Source organism: Humulus lupulus, chromosome 3 (genome assembly GCF_963169125.1).
Source record: "Humulus lupulus chromosome 3, drHumLupu1.1, whole genome shotgun sequence".
Classification (NCBI taxonomy): Eukaryota; Viridiplantae; Streptophyta; class Magnoliopsida; order Rosales; family Cannabaceae; genus Humulus; species Humulus lupulus.
The window spans coordinates 231,583,440-231,603,482 of record NC_084795.1 but is presented as its reverse complement, the minus strand read 5'-3'; the positions used below and the strand labels follow the sequence as shown (position 1 = coordinate 231,603,482).

Here is a 20,043-nt window from a genome sequence, read left to right as displayed (position 1 = left end):
AAATGGCTCAAAGTGGCTATCCGCCCTGTCAGGTTTTGCACGTCCTTATGCTTCCAGGGAGAGGGCATATCAATCAGCGCCTTGATCTTATCCGAATTGGCCTCTATTCCCCGGAAACTCACTATGAAGCCCAGGAACTTCCTGGAGGCCACGCCAAAAGTGCACTTCTTGGGATTCAGCTTCATCCCGTACTTCCGAATGACTGCGAATGCTTCAGCCAGGTCGTCTGCATGCTTCCCAGACGTCTTGGACTTGACCAGCATGTCGTCGATGTAAAATTCCATGTTTCTCCCTAGCTGGGCCCGGAACATTCGATTGACAAGCCTCTGGTAGGTTGCCCCGGCGTTTTTCAGTCCGAAGGGCATGATTATGTAGCAGTATATTCCCTTGTCGGTTTGGAAACTGGTATGCTCTTGGTCTGCCACATGCATAGAGATCTGATTGTAGCCTAAGTAAGCGTCCATGAAGCTTAAGATCTCGTTCCCGGACGTAGCATCCACCATTTGGTCGATCCGGGGTAGCGGGAAACAGTCCTTTGGATAGGCTTTGTTGAGATCCGTGAAGTCGATGCACGTTCTCCATGTCCTGTTTGGTTTCGGCACCAAGACGGGATTGGCCAGCCACACGAGGTACACAGCCTCGCATATGAAGTTGATTGAAGACAGCTTCTCAACTTCCAACTTAAGGGCCTCGACCCTCTCCGTCCCCAAGGGCCTGCATTTCTGGCGGACCGGGGTCGCGTTCGGGTCAATACTCAACGCGTGGAAGATGATGTTACGGTCGATCCCCGTCATGTCCGAGTGAGACCAGGCCAGGATATCCTGATTCTCCTTAACTTGGGCGATGATGGCAGTCTGAACATTCGCCGACAGATTTTTCCCGACATGGATGACCCGGGTCGGATTGGTGTCGCTGATGCACACCTCCTCTATCTCGTCCGTTGGTTCTAGGACGCGGTCGTCCCCTATCCTTGGGTCCAGGTCATCCTCTTCTCGGACCACCCTCTCAGCAGGTGGGGGAGGAATCGGGTCGATGAAGTCCCCAATTGGCTCGTCCCTGACCATATAGATTGGCTAGGCTGACACGTGGTAGCACTTCCGGGCACTCTTCTGTTCTCCCCGGACAGTGCCCACCCCTCCGTTGTCGCAAGGGAACTTCATGCAAAGATGTCAGATAGAGGTGATGGCCCTGAATTCTACTAATGCGGGCCGGCCGAAAATGACATTGTAAGTGGTGGGGCAGTCCACCACCACAAAGGTGCAGAATTTGAACGAGTGCTGCAACTCACTTCCCAACGTAACGGGCAACTGGATTTTCCCCACGGGGAGTAGAGCATCTCCATTAAAGCCGTAAATCTGGGTTGGGCACGATGCCAGATTCGCTTCGGTCAAGCCAATGGCGGTGAAGGCGGGCTTGAACAAAAGGTTGACGGAGCTCCCGTCATCCACCAACACGCGGGACACCAACTTGTTGGCGATTTGTGCATCTATGACCAACAGATCATGGTGTGGGAAATGGACATTGCGGGCGTCATCCTCCGTGAAGGTGATGGGGAGGTTCATCAACTTCGGGCACTGAGCTGGTGCCTGGACAAGGGCGCATACCTCCTGATCATGGTCCAGTTCGCTCAGGTAGCGCTTTTGGTCATTCCTGGATGGTCCTCCCAGGTGAGGTCCACCCGAGATGGTGGCCACATACCCATCCACTCGAGGGGGTGCGACCCCGGATGGTTAAGGCATTCCGGGGGCAGGAGCTTGCGCGACGGGGGCCCCCTGAGGGGCCTGCGCCATCGGTCCCTGTGCATACCCTCCCTGAGGCGAGTATGCCCTGGGCGCTCCTGGAACCGTGGGTTGTCCGGGGCTTGCTGACAGGCCTGGGACTCCCACGGGCATCCTGACCCACTGGTGGAGATGCCCCAGCTTGATGAGATTTTCGATCTCGTCCTTGAGCTGCCGATATTCTTCGGTAGTGTGGCCTACATCCTTATGATAGGCGCACCTTTTGTTGGTATCCCTCGGATTCCTTCCTCCCTTGAACATGGGGCTAGGCTTTTGGTAGTGAACCGCCCTTTCGGTGGCCAGGTGGATGTTCTCCCTGGTGTCCACCAGATTGGTGTATTCTGAGTATTGGGGCTTGTAGCCCCTTTTTCCCTTCTTGACCGGCTCGGGCCGGTTCTGGCCTTTGCCAGATCGCTTCCCCCGGGAGGGGTTCACGCTTTCTTCAGTCACTCCCGCCTGTGGCTGTTAGGCCCCGACAGGGGCGACGTTGTGCCCTACCGGCACGGCTCCATATCCTGAGAAGTGGGTGGATTGGGTCAGAGCATATCCCAAAGCGACAGGACCGTACACTGTAGGGGTGTAGGCGATTCCGAGCGTAACGGCCGGTCCCGGGGCGATCGGGGGCGCGACATAGGACTGTGCCGGGAACTGCACCCCGTACCCCGGGAACGATTAAGCGCTGGGCTGTGGTGCCAGGGGCCACCCGAAAGCCTAGATCTGGGCCTCTTCCCAATTGATAAATCCTTGGGCCCTCCTGATGAACTCTTCCAAGGTTGCTGCCTTGGTACACTGCATGTCATCCCAAAGAGGGGACCTTGCCCGGATCCCAGACTGCAAAGCCACCAGGCGCTGTCCGTCGTCCACCTTTGTTTTGGAGGCTTCCTCAGTGAAGCGCTGGATGTAGGCCCTCAGTGTCTCCGTGGGGAGCTGCTTGATATTTGGGAGGGCGCTGATCTGCATGTCCATCCTCATGGCGGCCACGAACTGCTTGCGAAACTCTGACTGCAGTCTGGACCAGGATTGGATGGATCCCGACTTAAGTCTCTTCCACCACTCCTCAGCGGGACCACCTAGAGTGATCGAGAAACAGAGGCACTTGTCGTCGTCACTGACGTGGGCCACTGTCATGAGCCGGTTGTATCGAGACAGATGGTCCCTGGGGTCGGTATTTCCAATATAGGCAGTGAGGCTTGGCATCTTGAATCCCTTGGGGAGTACAGCGTCCAGGATGTGCCTCGCGCAGGGCTCTTTGTCCTCTTCATCGGAGTCGATATCCGCTCCTTCTTGCTTGCGGACCAAACGGTCTGTGACCTTTTTCAACGCCGCCAGCTGCTCCATGAGTTGCCTGGCTGTGCCGTCCTCCAGGGGGATTCTTTCGTTCCTCTTGTCATTGATGTTGTTTCTGAGGTCGCCCCCTCGGGGGATAATCTTCTCCTTACGGGCCCGCTCTTTCCGAGTGTTCAGTCCGTCGCGTAGGTCTATCCGGGATGTATCGTCCCTTGAACTAAGGGCATGTCGCTCTTCGCTACGCGGCCGCTCCAGACGGTTTTTGTTAACCGAGGCACTTGGGTGCAAAGACCGTTCCTGTTCGTCTCGCCCTGGGGCGTGCCGGGGTCGTGCGTTCCGCGGCCGCGTCCCCTGTGGATCGATCGGGTGGCCTCGTCCTGGGACGGGGCGCACCTTCTCTTTCCTAGGGATCGGCCAGGAACGGGTCCTGGCTTTCGTGACGGGGGTGTTCTTTTCTCGGATCTTTCCACCGGCCTTCTTTTTCTCCCTGTCCGGGTTTCCTGGGGCCGGCTTAGGAAATTGCTCCGGGGGAGGGGCTTGCCTTGCTTCTTTGGGGGCCCCGGCTCAGGATTGCGGAGCGAGCTGCTGTGCTCCCGAGAGTGGGCCAATTGTAGGATTGGTTGCCGGACCCTGTGCGGCTATGAATGCCTGCAGGGCTTGGAGAGACTCTTGCATCCACCGATGTGCCTCCGCTTGCTCAGCGATCTTGGCCTCCTGGTCCAGGACTTGCTACCTCAGCCTAATCACCTCCGGGTTCTGCTGGTTGGGCTCTCCTTCCGGGATCTCGGGATCCACCGCTTCGTCGTGGTACTCCCCTTCATTTTCCTCTTCATAATATTCCTCCTCGTTCTCCTCTTCGTATTTTGTCCCACCCTCATAGTCTTGTGACTCGTCGTGCTGAGAAGTTTGTGGAGGAGCGTTCTCAGGCGGATTCTGAGAAAGATGCTGGGAAGGCAACGGATCTCCATTGCCCTGCTCCGAATTACTAGGGTCGAACGTTGTGTGTCGTGTGTTCACCATTGTAGTAAAGGCTTGGTGTTAGCACTAGCTTTCTTCAGCTCTCAATAAAAGCACCAAACTGTTTACCGAGATTTTCGGAAACCACACTAATGGATATTAGCTAAGAATAATGATATGGAAAGTAGGAGATTAACACAGGATTTTTACGTGGTTGGGGCGTTAATAAGCCTTAGTGCACGAGTCAGTTGTATTATAGCTTGGAAAGTCTTTTACAATGGAGTTCTCTCTATGTTTTGATAGAATAACTATATATAAGTCGAAGAGAGATCCTGTAACGCCCTACTACCTTAGAGCCGTTACTTAGTGAGTTTAAAACACAACTGTGCAACTAACTGACTCTACGAGGTTTTCAAAGACCAAAAGTGTGACTAACCGGAAGTTAAGGCTGTAATCTTTGAAAATACTTAGTTTCATTGAAAACTTTAAGTATCAACATCTGGGATCCCAAAAATAAGGTTTACAAAATATTTACAACTCAAAAATAGATTTACACTTGATTGAATATCAAAAGAACAAGTTAATACAGCCATATTCAAAATGCCCCCAACCAAAGCAGTCGGGCAGGCCGAACATGTATGCGCTGCCCCCACGCTCTCCATACTCATGGCTGGTTGACTGACCCTTTGCTCTTACTTGCAACACAGAGCACCCGTGAGCCGAAGCCCAGCAAGAAAACTCATACAGTAAATAACATATGCATATAATATAGTTAACTTATAATCCACTGATAAACAGGAAAACCATCAGACTGAACAAACACGGCCATGCCGCCCCAGAGGCCTTACCAAAGCCTGGGGTCTCGGTCCTTACCGTAAGGATAACTCATGTATCCATTGGGTCCCACCCTGACTATAAGCACTCCATGTGCTAAGTGTTACTTCCGGCCCCACGGCCGTTCTCAGCCTTTGCCGCTCTCGGCCTTAGCCGTTCATTTCATTATAATCACACATATAGTACATCTCGAAATAATCATTCAAACATATAATAATTCATTTAAGGTTATACGTAATACAATCTAGGGCCATGCCCTGCAATAACACTATGGGCCCATGCCCTGTTCTCGGGTGCTACAGTTTTCTTACCTGTATCCCGAGCTTTCCAATGCACCAAGGTCACAAGCACGGTCCCCTAGCACGAACCTCTCCGAAAACCTAGTCACAACACACATAAAACACTTTTAATACTAACCAAACCCAAAACCACTTCCCGGGACCAATCCCGTACTCTCGGGACCTCTAATTCCTTAAAACAATACATTGGAACCATCCCCCGTGTCCCCGGGCAAAAGCCCTAAAAACCCAAATTTTTGGCTGCCAAAATGGCCTAGGGTCGCGGCACTCCCTTCAAGGGCCGCGGCGCCCAGCAGCTAGGCCATTTCCTGAAGCATCCTCGCGCCGCGGCGCTCAAGAACAGGGCCGCGGCGCTCCTTCGCAAACCCAGATTTTCTAGGTTTTCTCTTGCGTTTTCCCCGAGCTACAACCTCTCCAAATCATCCCAAACAAATACCTAAACCCCAAGATCAATTTAAAACTTCAAATGAACCACCTAACAACCCATAAACACTAGTATCAAGATCAAAACACAATCACACCCAAAAATCCACCCTTTGACTTCTAATTTCAGCGAACTCAAACCAAAACTTAAAAACTTAACTCATGCTTTAAATTTCTCAAATCAAAACAGAAACAAGCCTTAAATTTGCAATAAATTCTTACCTCAAGTGGAGAATTCACCCCTAAGCTCCCTTGATTCTCCTCCTAAACTCCCACTTCAGCCCCTTCTACTCTTCTTCTTCTTCTTCTTGCCCTAGCTTTTCTTCTCTCAATTTTTAGCAAAACCCATAATATGACTAAGTGTCTAAACCGAGTACCCCTATATCCCAGCTGAAATTTGTCTAAACCCCCTGCCAAATGACCATTCTACCCCTTTTAATAATCCTTTCTTAACTAAACCTCCAAGGGTACTCAAGTCCTTTCACTTCTATTTCAATTCTACCATTTTCCATCTAAAACTTGTTACTCAAAGCAGTTACAAACGGTTACACAGGTTACTCAATCGCCAATAACTATAACCACTCATTCTCAACTCAACTAATAAGATTCCCCAAAGTACCCCTAGGCTCCTCCCGAGCTGGGTACAAAATCCCGTTGTGACTTTTAGACTAATTAGCTCACTAGGACCGTCTCGACGCGTGCATCACAATAAAAACACCACACTCACGTGGTACAAATCACATAATACAATTATCACATTTATGCCCTCAACGGGCTAAAATTATCAGTTTACCCCTAACATACAAACGGGGCCCACAAGCATAAATATACAACCTAGTCATGCATTCTAATCACATATTCAATCAAATTCATGTAATAACATGTCAATTCACTTATTGCTCTCCAGGCATGCTTAAACAAGGTCTTAAACCTTATTACCAACTTGGGGTGTTACAGATCCTTTTTCTAGTGTTCTATCGCCTATATTTATAAGCTCATAGGAACATTGGGTCTGGGCCGGGTATGACCTGGGCCCATCAGAGATATGGATACTCTTGGCTTCTCTAGTGGAAGCCCAATATAAAAGATAAAACATACATAGATTCAAGACTAATTAAGGCCCAATAGGGTGGCCCAAGAACTATATTCCGCCCGAAAAAATGACGCTTTTGGTCTGGGCACTTCGAGTTACGAGGCAGATTCAGGGGACAAAACTAGTCAGAGTACTTGGTAGTGCAGATCTGAAACAACGACGTACAATCCTGAGGTGGCCTTTTCCGCAGGTGAAAAGTGGGGACAACTCCCACGCGTCGTGGGGCGGCTTCAGGATCACGGATGCTTTTCCTTGCCCAGCGGGAGGACCTGATCCGGGTTCATTTACCTTTGTCCCTCTTCGTTTACCACGGGCCCGGACCGTTCACCAGGCTCCAGGATCATTTTACGTGTGCTTCTATTATGATCCGACCATCTGTACGTCTCCTGGATGACTGCCCTGGGATCACCATCCCGGACACATCCGGGGCCCAGAATCACACTAGGGCCGTGACCCTCGGTTACTCTTGTACCAAGCGGGCTTGGGCCGGGCCCACATGTGACCGTCCAGACCATGGCCTGGACCACCGTCAGGAAATGGGGATAACAATTACTCTTAATCAAGTTTTATTAATTTGGAAGAGTATGTTTGTAATTTGATTATTATTTTTTTAGCTTATTTGCTTTTTTTATATTGTTTCTATATTACTAATTTTATATTAAATTTTTCTTTGGTTGTTTTGCAATTTTTTTTGTTTTGTAATATGAATTGTTTTTAAAATTATTTTTTAGTTATTATAAACATGTTTTTTTAGATTGTATGTTTTTTTTCAAATCCTGGGTAAGGTAACCAGTTACTTGATTGATCTTTGACAGTTATGTAAAAAAAAATCATAGAGTTAGGTTAAATAACATGCACCAGGAGGGGTAACCAGTTATCCTGAGATGAGTAACTTTCTGCCATAAGAGGGGTAACCAACTACCTAAGAGGAGTGACAAGTTACTCATATTAAATATGAAAAGAAATATCAAATTTGAAGGAAAAAAAAATAGAAGAACACTTCATTAAAAAATGAAGAAGAAGTAACTATGATCTTAGTAACATAGGTATCCAGTTACCATAAAGAAACCATAAATATACACACCAGAACGTGAAGGTAACTAGTTACCCCCAGAAATATACACACAAAGAACGTGAAGGTAACCAGTTACCCATTCATGTTTTCATATTTTTATTAGTTTTCTTTCCAAATTTTGGTATTTCTATAAGTGTTACAGTAAAAAAAAAATGCTGAAAAAATTGATTTGAATTTTTTTTACATATAGCAGAAAAAAACTATAAAAAATTACAATAATAAAAGATAATAAATAAAAAATAGTAAAATAATTATGTAATGTTAAAATATATGTGTGAAAAAAATAAAAAAAAAAGAAATGAAATGAGAAAAGAATAAGTACAAAAATGAAAAGAAAAAAAAAAGAAATGATGAATTAAAAAAAATAGATGAATAAATAAGAATGAAAAGAAGAAGAAAAATAATGGAAAAATGAAAAGAAAAAAAATTGGTAGAAAAAAATGGAATAAGAAAAAAAAAAGGAAAAAAAAGGTCATATATGTGAAAAAAGAAAAAACAATGGAATGAGAAAATAATAAATACAAAAATTAAAAAAAAATTGAAAAAATATGAAAAAAAATAGATAAATGAATAAAAATGAAAAAAAAAGAATGGGAAAATGGAAAGAAAAAAGGATGAAGGAAAAAATTGGTAGAAAAAAATAAAAAATGAAAAAATAAGTAAGGAAAAAAAAAAGAAAAAATAATTGAGAAAATAATTAAAAATGAAAGAAAAAATAAAAAATAAAATAAAATTACCTTCCAAATTAAAGAAAAATAATAAAAAAAAAAGTGATATTTTCATATTTTAGTTAGCTACTAATTGTGTTTTCCATATTTTAATTTTTTCTTTAATAAACTTTTTTATACAAATTAAGAAAAATATAATATCCATATTTTTTATAGGATTAATTACATAAAGTACTGTATGTTTAAAAAAAGTTTGAAAAATACGGTGAATACAAATAATTACATATATACGGTATTTTCAAAAAAATATACGGAGATTAGTAAAAGGAAATAAAACAAGATTACAATTCATTAATGTATCAATTTGGTCTCTAATGAGTAATGAATAACTTTTTTTATGTGAGTATGATGAAATTTTATTTTGTTCGTTTACTCATAAAAAAAAGTAACATCATTAATTGATGTAATTTAATTATATTGATGTGATATAATAATATTCAATCATTTTCTTTTCAATTTTTGTATTTTTATTTATTTAAAATGAATGTATTATTAATATTAAATAAATATTTATGCTTGCATAAATTATAATATTTTTAATAAATATAATCTATTTCTATACTAGTAGTTATATATTTTTTCTAATATTTGTTACTTATAAATTTTTTTACAAACATGTACTAAATTCACAAGTTAATTTTATAAATTTTTGTAACAATCATGTTAAATAAATTTTATAAATATTTATGTAAATGTTAGTTACAAAAATAAATTTTTTGATTGTGAAATTAGTTTCGTAAATCATTGTTACAAAATGTAAAATTTGTTTAAAAAAAATATTGTATTTCGCGACTATATATATTCATTAAAGTGTTTTATAAATAATGAATATCTTAAATTTATATTTTTAAGTTGTATAACATAAATATGAAGGTTCCTATAATTATTTGGTACAATATTGTAACAATATGGAAAAAATATAATATTTTTATGTATATTTTGGTTATGATTTCTTAACTATAAAATATTTTCGTAAATGTTAGTTACAAAAATATATTTCTTAGTTATAAAACTATATTTGTAAACTATTGTTACAAAAATAAAAAATTTAGTTACAAATTTGTTTGAAAATTTTATCTACAAAAAAACAAAAAAAAATCTACAATTTTATAACGGATTTTGTAAATATTATTTACAAACACGTAACAGATATTTACAAGTTTGTAACAGATATTTACTAGTTTGTAAACGTTGTTCACAAAAAATTGTATTTTACAGCTTTTATTTATGATTTTGCCACTCTGTATTTACAATTTTGTCATTCCGTGTTTTTATCCAAAAATTCCGTATTTTTGTAATGCACCGTATTTTTAAGATTTTTTTTAACTTTTAGTGCATTTTTGTAGATTTCCCTTTTTTATATTGATGATATAAAAACCATATTTTAAAAAAATTTCCATATGACAAATGGGCCAGCACAGCAGCCCGAGTATATTATGGATACGAAATGGGCCGGGGCGGGCCGTGGTGTGCAGCTTATAGCCTTATATTTACACTTTAATTCAATTTGCCTCGTGTGATAGGGAATTAGACACTGTACACCAGTTCTCAACTGCGAGCGGGAGGAAGAATGGGGACGAGAGAGGTCTACGAGGAGAAGCTCAGAAGAGGAAACCTCCATCACGATCCCACCATCAATCCAGGTCTTGGTGCTCCTCGTTGTCCTCGATGTCTCTCTACGCTAATCCCTAGTTCTGTAAGAATAAAATTTATATCTTTTTAATGCACATGAATTGATCGATGAATTGCTTTTTTGATGTGGAAGGTTTTGTGTAATACTGAATTTCATTTGGGTATTGTTACTATTGGTTCAGGACAAAGGTGAGTGGGCCATTACTTCTGTTCTACATGACGCCACTGCTGTGGTGAGTCTCGTTCTTTTTCCTAATTTTTTTATTAATTACTTGTTTACTTATAATTAGTTGTGATGGAGACTTCAATTTTTCCAAGATCACATTTTTTTTAGTGTGCTGAATTACAAGCTAGAACATATAATTGGGCTTTAGTTCTTAGTTGTTGCCGTGTTCATTAGTTCTAGGTGCTACTCTTAGGTAAGATGTTATTGATTTAAGGATAGTTATAAAATATGTCCAAAAACAGAACTAAAAATAATTGCAAATATACAGATAATAATTCCCAATTCAAAAATCCAGCTAACCTTACAGTCCACATAAAAATCTTTAAATCCAGAATGAGTTTAATTGTGTGACAACCTGCCAATGTGTAGACAGTAGCCCTAATGAATTCTACAGATGGACCAACTTCGGCTGGGTCGCTTTGTGGAATGAATCCCAAGTAACAAGCTATGTTGAGATATACTGTATCGAGCGAGGACTAAATAGTTTATTGTATTTCTTTGAAATAGGCTGGTTCAGGCATTGGGGGTATGCTTAGTGCAATCCATGGAATCAACACAGGTATTCTTAGTGTTCTTTTGTATTCAAAAAGTACGTATTTACTAGTGAATTGCTAACTAACAAGACATGATTGCAGGGATTCCATACCTTCAGAATCGTGTGAAGGGACCAAAGTGGCTTCCTTTCTTAGTTGGGGTACATTTAAGCTTTCTCTCTTCTTGGTCAATTTTTAATTTAAATTTGCCCAGAAATTATTTTCCCTGTATTACCTACTGTCTGTGTCTAGTCTGTTATCTGATTATATTTAATTGCTTTGTTTGATGTTTAGCTACCTCCACTACTAATGTTATCGGGTGCAAGTGCTGCATTTGGAGGTACGCCCTTTTCTCTCTCTCTCTCTCTGCTGATTGACTGCTTAACCTGGGTCTATACTAGTAACAATAGCATATCATATTGTGCGTACTGTGTGTGTGTGTGTGTTAAATATAGATTTGACGTGTGTAGGGTCATCTGACATGTTTTATAGAGTAGTTATGTTGACTTCAATCTGACAAGAGTTGGTGTTCAGCAGGCTTTTTTGCCTTGAAGAATCCATAATTTTCTTCCTCCATCAATGGCTTGATTTGCAATTATTTACTCGACCTCTCTAGGTGAAGCTGTGGCTGAACAAATGCCCTCCATTATTTTCATGTGCTCGTGTGTTTTTATTTCTGTCTCATCTGTGGAAGCAGCGTAGATGTCTATATCTTAGCTGGTGGTTATGTGTAGGTTGTACACATTGATTTGCTTCACATAATTTTGCTGACTAATATGCTTACTTGTAGGTTATGCTCTTCCTAGTTTTGCTCAACTCACTGTTACTTCCTACTATGCTGCCTCAAGTGCCTCACATTATGGGATTTCACTGCTTACTCGATATATTGAAGAGTTCCATACTTCCCGCCATCAGCAAGAAAAGCGCTGATAATTTCTTGCATATGGATATATAGGACCTACACACCTTCCATTTTTGTGAGTAGTGTTTCATATGTTATTGTTGACATATGAGCAATAGGCGGCTCGGACAATTCTACCTTTAGAATGTAATCTCTTGTGATAAGATATTTTTAGTGAAATAAATAATCTGAAGATTTTTTTGTTTTAGAAATTTATTATTCCGATGATTGTTTGAATAGTTGGCGAAGTGGAAGGTCGATGATTAGATTTTTCAAATGTTTAAATCATTTTTTTTCTAAAAAAAAAATCTTTATATGTGAGCGCACCTTTTAATTGATGGCCTCATCACTATTGTCTATTGGATAATTTGTGCTTTTGTAATGGCACAATTTACTTGACAAGAAAACTAAAATGGACAATACATTAAAAAACACAACATGAAATGGACAGTTCATCAAGACAAGCAAATGAAGTCAACTTCATTGGTGTTCACAATTTTGGTGGTTATTTAATAAAGAGGCATGCCAAATAATCTTCTGTTTTGCTCATTTTTAATCATAAGTTAGACTTAAAAGCTCGTTAAGCAACTTAATTTATATGCCCTTTTCTGCTCTCTTTTTTTTTTTTTTTTTTTTCAAGTTTCTCAAGTAAAAAATTAGATACTGCTTATAGTTTCCTCTGTTATGAGTATGCATCACCAAGTATTTTGAAATTTTGATTGAATCTTTGATTTGATTATGTGTGTGCTAATATTAATGTAGATGTATTCGCCTTAGAGATACTTGTCACACCACCCAAAATCACTCAGTTTTCACAAAGATTCTATTTTCTCTTTTTTCTCACTCTTATCTTGTGAACAATGAAAGGTCTAAAACTTCATAGTAACACACGACACATGAATCCATGTTCGGTTATTATTTTGGGGAGGGCCTGCAACTCAGCCAAAGTTGTTCAGTCATCTCAAGCATACTATTGTACTTTGCATGATTTGTCATATCTCGTCCTTGCATAACACTCAATTTTGAGTACTAGTCAAGGCACTTGGAGAATTGTTTTTACTAGTGTTATATATTAACATACGGGACATCAAAATAATAGTAATAAAAAAAAAGTACTAGTGTGTGGAGGAAAAAAGAAATCACTTTGTAGTGCTGCAGATATGTGAAAGTTGATTTGTTTGTGGATTCAGTGAGAGTATCTTTACTTGCTTTATGTTTTCTTTTTCTCTCTTTTGGTCAGGTGAATTCAAGTTTGACTAAAAATTATGAGTTAGTGGTGAACAATCTTGGGGGGCCTGACTTTAAGCTGTAGATGCAGAACTGTGTACCTTTGTTTTTGCAGAACCAAAGTTGAACTTCCTGAGTTGGTATATGGTAAGTTTATACAAATTACATGTTATATGCTATTATACTTAACTCTGTATACACATTATAGCTAGTATTCATCTCCAGGTTATGAAACAAGTTATACAAGACAATGTTTAAACATTTATAGTTATAAGATATGAATATTGATTGTTATAGATTGATAATATGGTATGAGAGGATTGTATAGGATCTATATATAGGAGAGTAATAGTGACTAATGATGCATCTAACTTATTAGCATATAGTAGTACTAATAAGAAGTAATAAATAAGAGACTGATTAAAAGAGAGAGAGAGAGAGAGAGAGATGATAGACAGCCAAACAGAACCTACATATCGGAGTCCGACCACATGGTCTATAACTCTGTTTAGCATTTATTGCAAAATGCTAAGCTACTCCCTACCCTACCATACCATTCCAGGCCACCACCACCTCCAGTAGTGTTATATGGTAATAATAATTACTAAAAAAAATTCCAAAGTTACTAATTCTTTCTCTTACTTATTTTTACAAAGTATCAGAACTGTCATAATAATAATAATAATAACAATACAACAATGTATTTAATTTTAGAGAGTGGGGTGTGGTGTGGGCCGATGTTTCTTAAATTCCGCTGCCTCGTCTTTCTCTTTGTGTTAATAAGCCATGTCTGTTGTCACTACTCACTACTGGCCGGGATGAGATGTGGTCCTCAACTGTGATGTGTTTTTTACTCTATCATGCTCAATGCTCATCTCTCTCACTATATTATTATATGTGCCTTTTATCATATCTTCCTTCTCCTCTCTTAGATTTTGCATTTACTTGTGGACCCTCTTTATAGTTGGCATGACGTTAATTCACTCCTTTCATACTAATAACGTGTATAAATGGGTTTTTGCTTAATATATTTAGTTAAACTTGCACATTAGTTAATGATGGTTTGTGAATTTGGGATAGATAAAATAATGATGATTTGTTGTAGTTTAGAATATTTGATGAGTAGTAGTAGTGGCTATATTAACGATGAGTTATGATATTATAGTTTGTTGAGTGGACAAGTGAATAAATTTGAGTTTGGAGGAGTAAGGTTTATGTTTTAGAAAGTATAGGATAGTAGAAAGTGGTAGAGTTTTATTGATGGTTTGTTGTTTGTAGTTACACTACTTGCTACCCATGATGGGATATTTATAGTGGCTAGCCCACTTTACATTTGTGGCTAGAATTATTTGTTCTAGATTTTTCTAGTGTATTTGATTTACAAATACAACTTCTAGACTAATCTCCACAATAAAGAGCCTAAACTATTTAAGCATATAGCTTCTAGGAAGTTCTAGACTATAGAGTATTCTAGAAAATGTCTTTGAAGTTCTTCTATTCTACAAATATCTAGAAAATTCTTGAGTAAAGTATTTTACATATGTCTAGCATATTCTAGAGTATTCAAGAAATGTATAGCAACTTCTAATACTCCTCCTTGGTACACATTTCAGTAACTCCAATCATGTCTCGTGGTAGCTCGAACTTTCCTCTTGGTAGTGCCTTTGTGATTATATCTGCTAACTATTCTTCAGTTCTACAGTGCTTGAGTTCTATTTCTTTATTTGTTTAAGCTTCTCTATGAAATGATACTTGATGCTTATATGCTTCATTCTACTGTGAAATACGAGATTTTTGGCAATCGCAATAGCTAATTTGCTATCGCAGTAAATCTTTGTAGCTTCGTCTTATGATTCTCCCATGTCTTCAAGTATTCTTTTTAGCCATATAGCTTGGCTTGTAGTCATTGCTGCGACAATATACTCTGCTTCAGCTGATGATTGCGCAATTGTCGCTTGTTTCTTTGATGCCCAGGAAAATATCCCTGATCCAATTGTGAAAGCATATCCTGACGTACTTTTCATGTCGTCAACTGATCCTGCCCAGTCACTATTTGTGTAGCCAATGATTTTTGACTCTTGCATGACTCCATACCATATTCCGTAGTTCTTTGTCCCTTGCAAGTATCTAAGGACTCTCTTGGCTGCTCCGTAGTGAACTTGACTTAGACTGTGCATGAATCTTGATAGGAGACTGACTGTATACATAATGTCTGGTCTTGTAGCTGTCAGATAGAGTAAGCTGCCAATTAAACTTCTAAGCTTCGATTCATCTACTTTTGGTGAGTTGTCATCTTTCTTGAGAGTTTTGTTGTTGTCTAGTGGGGTTGATACTATCTTTCATCCCTCCATTTTGAACTTCTTAAATAGTGTCTCTGTATTCTTCTTTTGTGAAATGAAGATCCCATCTTCTTTTTGAGTTATTTCAATCCCGAGAAAGTAGTGCATTAAGCCCAAATCAGTCATCTCGAAACTCTTCATCATGTCTTCTTTAAATTTCTTGATCATCTCCTTATTGTTGCTTGTATAGATGAGATCATCAACATATAGAGAGACAACAAGTGTGTCACTCGTACCTTGAGTCTTGATGTAGAGTGTTGGCTCACTTTTGCTCCTCCTGAATCCTTGTTGAGTGAAGTAGCTATCAATCTTGTTGTACCAAGCTCGCAGAGCTTGCTTCAGGTCATATAATGCCTTTTTTAATCTGAGAACTTTGTCTTCTTGTCCTTGCACCACGAACCCTTGAGGTTTCTCTACATATATTTCTTCATAAAGGTAGTCATTGAGGAATGCTGACTTGACATAGCTGAAAATTTTGCCAGTTCTTTTGTGCGGCTAGAGAAATTAAGGCCCTGATTGTGTCCAGTTGTGCAACTGGAGAAAATGTCTCATTGTAGTCTACTCCATGTTGTTGTGAGTATCCTTTAGCGACTAACCTTGCTTTATGCTTTTGAATCGAGCCATCTGGATTAAGCTTTGTCTTGTAAACCCACTTGACTCCTATAGTGTCTTTGTCTTGCGGAAGATCTACAAGCTCCCATGTTTCATTCTTCTCAATCATCTTTATTTCTTCATTCATGGCTTTTCTCCATACTTCTTGTTGTTGAGCTACTTCGAAGCTTTCTGGCTCCATAAGCGCTAAGTTGCATGTCTCGTAGATCTCTGCTAAAGATCTCGTTCGCAGTGGTGGTCAGTCTGGCGGGGATTATATGACTTGTGTCGGCTCCTCCGTGGTTGGTTGAGTTGGAACATCATTTTGATCAAGTTCTTGTCTCGACAGTAGAGGAATGCTGACAGTCTTTCTTTCAACTTCTTCTGTCTCCCAATTGTATGTCGCATCTTCGTCGAATTGTACGTCTGGGCTGATTATGAGCTTCTTTGTTCCTAAGTTATAGACTCGATAACCTTTTGATTGAGTACTATAGCCTAAGAAAATTCCTTTCTCAGTCTTCTCATCTAGCTTGCCTCTTTTCTCTTTTGGAATATGTGAGAAGCATATGCAGCCGAATACTTTGAGATGCTTTGCTGATGGTTTCCGTCCACTCCAAGCTTCGATCGACGACTTGTCTTGCACAACTTTGGTTGGACATCTGTTCAGCAAATAGACTACATTTCTTACTGCCTCTGCCCAAAAACGCTTTAGAAGACCTTTCTCCATGAGCATGGCTCTTGCTGTCTCCTTAACAATTCTATTTTTTCTTTCAGAGACGCCATTTTGTTCTGGTGTGTATCTAGCTTTGAGTTGATGCTCCATGCTTTCTTCTTCGCAGAACTTGTTGAACTCGTTAGAAGTGTATTCTTTCCCTCTGTCACTTCTTATTGTCTTGATGTTGCGACCACTTTGCTTTTCGACAAGGGTTTTGAATTTCTTGAAAATATCGAAAACTTGCGATTTTTGTCGCAAAAAATAAACCCATGTCATTCTAGTAAAGTCGTCGATAAAGAGAATGAAGTACCTGTTTTGATCATTTGACGGAGTACGCATAGGCTCGCAAACGTCTGTGTGGATTAACTCCAGTGGCTCTTTGGATCTCCAAGCTTTACCAGATGGAAAAGATTGTCGATGTTGTTTTCCAAGCATGCACCCTTCGCAAATAGTGTTGAGCTCCTTGATTGCTGGGAGGTCTCGCATCATATTATTTTGCTGAAGGATCTTTAGCCCGTGGAAATTGAAATGTCCGAACCTTCTGTGCCATAGCCACGGTTCATCTGCTTGCGCTTGCATTGCGACATTGCTTGCGTATCTCCATTGTAAAGGAAAACATCTATTTTCTTTCATTTTTATCTTTGCAATTTGAAATGATTTATCTTGCTTGTCATAGATTGTGCAAGAATCTCCTTCAAAATGCAAAGAGTACCCTTTTTCAATCATTTGTCCTACACTGAGTAGGTTCTGATCGATGTTGGGTACCAAGAATACATCATAGATGTATCCCTTGCCTTTTTGGTGTCAATGGCAATGGTGCCTTTTCCAACTCCTTCCATGAAGTCACCATTACCAATCTTGACTCTAGTCTTGGATTTATCAAGACTACAAAGATGCTTTCATTTTTTGTCATGTGATTACTGCAACCACTATCCAGATACCAAGTATCTTTTTCTTCTGATGCAGCTTGGCAGATATAGAAGAGATTATTTTCATCATTTTTCTCTTAAAAAAATTAACTTGATGGGATTTTTTAAAACGACAAGTTTTTTCAGTGTGGCCAAATTTTTTACAATTTTGGCACTGAGATTTTCCTTTAAACCAACAGTCTTTCTCCAAGTGACTTTTTCTTTTACAAATGCCACATGGAGAATACTTGTCGTTATTTTCTTTTTGTTTTTCTTGATAACTCTTGCTTTTAAAATTTTCTAGTGATTTTCTCCCATCAGCTTTAGATTTTTGAGACCGCGAATTAATTTTAGACTGAAAGACATTTTCAGTTGAATTTTTACTATGCCTTTCTCGCCTACTTTCGTATGCTTTGAGAGAGCCCATTAATTCAGTTGGTGATAAAGTATCTAAATCTTTTGTTTCTTCTATCACAGATATTATTGCATCATATTTTTTATACAAGAAATTAGTATTTTCTCTACTATTTTCTTGTCATAAATTATTTCCCCATAGACTCCCATTTTATTTATTATTTCTCTAATTCTAGAATAGTAATCTTTTGCAGTCTCATTATCCTTCATTTTAAGATTTTCAAAATCTCTTCTAAGCTTCTGTAGTTTAATAGTGCGTACCTTGACTGTTCCTTGGAACTCCTCCTGCAACGTGTCCCATGCTTCTTTCGCAGTTGATGTGCCCATAATCCGTGGAAATATATCATCTACCATAGCTTGCTGCAAGCAGAATAACGCTTGAGAATCTTTTTGTTGATTCTCCTCCAGGGCCTTCTTTTGATTTTCCGAGAGAGACGAAGTGTCTTCTGGAATAGTAAATCCTACCTCAACAATTTTCCATAGATTTTGTGATTGAAAATAGATCCTCATTTTGATGGACCAAAATTATAGTTTTCTCCATGGAAAATTGGAAGAGGTAGAGAAGAGCGGTTGGAATCGATTGTCATGATGTGCGGAAAGTATTACGCCCAGTGTTTGAATCGACCTGGCTCTGATACCATTGATGTTTTGTGAATTTGGGATAGAGAAAATAATGATGATTTTTTATAGTTTAGAATATTTAATGAGTATTAGCAATAGTGGCTAGAGTAATGATGGGTTATGCTATTGTAGTTTGTTGAGTGGACAAGTGAAGAAATTTGAGTTTTGGAGGAGTAAGGTTTATGTTTTAGAAAGTATATGATAGTAGAAAGTGGTAGAATTTTATTGATAGTTTGTTATTTGTAGTTACAGCATTTGCTACCCATGATGGGGTATTTATAGTGGCTAGCCCACTTTACATTTGTGGCTAGAATTATTTGTTCTAGATTTTTCTAGTGCATTTGATTTACAAATACAACTTCTAGGCTAATCTACACAATAAAGAGTCTAGACTATTTAAGCATATAGCTTCTAGGAAGTTCTAGACTATATAGTATTCTAGAAAATGTCTTTGAAGTTCTTCTATTCTACAAATATCTAGAAAATTCTTGAGTAAAGTATTCTACAAATGTCTAGCACATTCTAAAGTATTCAAGAAATGTGTAGCAACTTCTAATAGTTAAATTGCCTAGTATAATTTTGAAATATGATCATACCCTCTTACTCTTGCTTTGCTTGACATATTAATATAGTCAAGCTAATAGTATAGTGTAGAATATACACTAACAAAACATACAACTATTATTGGTTTGAAATTACAAATCAAAATTAATGATGTGATTCGAAAGGAATGATATATACTAACATATTCAGGAGCAAAAATTAACATATTAATAACTCTGAGGCAAATATCTATATACATATTTGCATATTCGTCCTTTAGTCCCTTTATTTGTTGGATTCCAAGAGCAAAAAATTGAAAATTAATTACAATAATTTATGTTTTTTTTTTTGGTGGGGAATAATTTATGTTTATTATGCATACCTTAATTTACAATGGAATGTTTTGTCAAAATAGTTATCTAAAAATATGAGTGCAACCATAAAATAAAATATATATATAGATATAAACAATATTTAAATTGAAGTTTTCTTACATAATCCTCTTTGAAGAAAGTTCATGCAAAAAGGCAATTAATTAGTCCTGAGTTAATGATGTTCTTATTTTATTAAATGTTGTTAGGTGGGGGGAATGATGGTCATCCATTTCAAGTTTTGCAAATGGGATGGCTCATGTTTCTTTTGTTACTAATAATAATTTCGTAGGAGTTTATATTTGAGTAGATTTTTTTCCCATTGAGTTAGTAAAGAACTCTTTAAGAATCAAACCGATAACATTATAATATAATCACACAATCCGCTTATGGGAGATTAGCTAATATTTTTTTAGTTATTCATAAAATATTCCAAACAAAAAACTCTTTCAAGTTACATTTTATTATTCAATTTATTTTGAATACATTTTTTAAAACTTGAATATTTGTTCCTAAAAAAGTAATATAGTTTGGATAATTTCTTGGTT

The 20,043-nt window shown here is 38.8% G+C and overlaps 2 protein-coding genes across 2 annotated transcripts; one reads left to right on the top strand and one right to left on the bottom strand.

Annotated features, from left to right (window-relative positions):
- Positions 1-9,977: 9,977 nt before the first annotated feature.
- LOC133823465 (uncharacterized) lies at positions 9,978-11,978 on the top strand. The gene is made up of 6 exons (XM_062256266.1): positions 9,978-10,170; positions 10,289-10,339; positions 10,840-10,891; positions 10,968-11,026; positions 11,160-11,205; positions 11,656-11,978. The coding sequence occupies exons 1-6, from the start codon at positions 10,045-10,047 to the stop codon at positions 11,793-11,795; spliced, it is 474 nt and encodes a 157-aa protein (XP_062112250.1). The 5' UTR covers positions 9,978-10,044; the 3' UTR covers positions 11,796-11,978.
- Positions 11,979-14,840: 2,862 nt separating this feature from the next.
- Positions 14,841-15,200, bottom strand: LOC133825460 (secreted RxLR effector protein 161-like). The gene has a single exon (XM_062258394.1). The coding sequence runs from the start codon at positions 15,198-15,200 to the stop codon at positions 14,841-14,843; it is 360 nt and encodes a 119-aa protein (XP_062114378.1).
- Between the last annotated feature and the right edge of the window lie 4,843 nt (positions 15,201-20,043).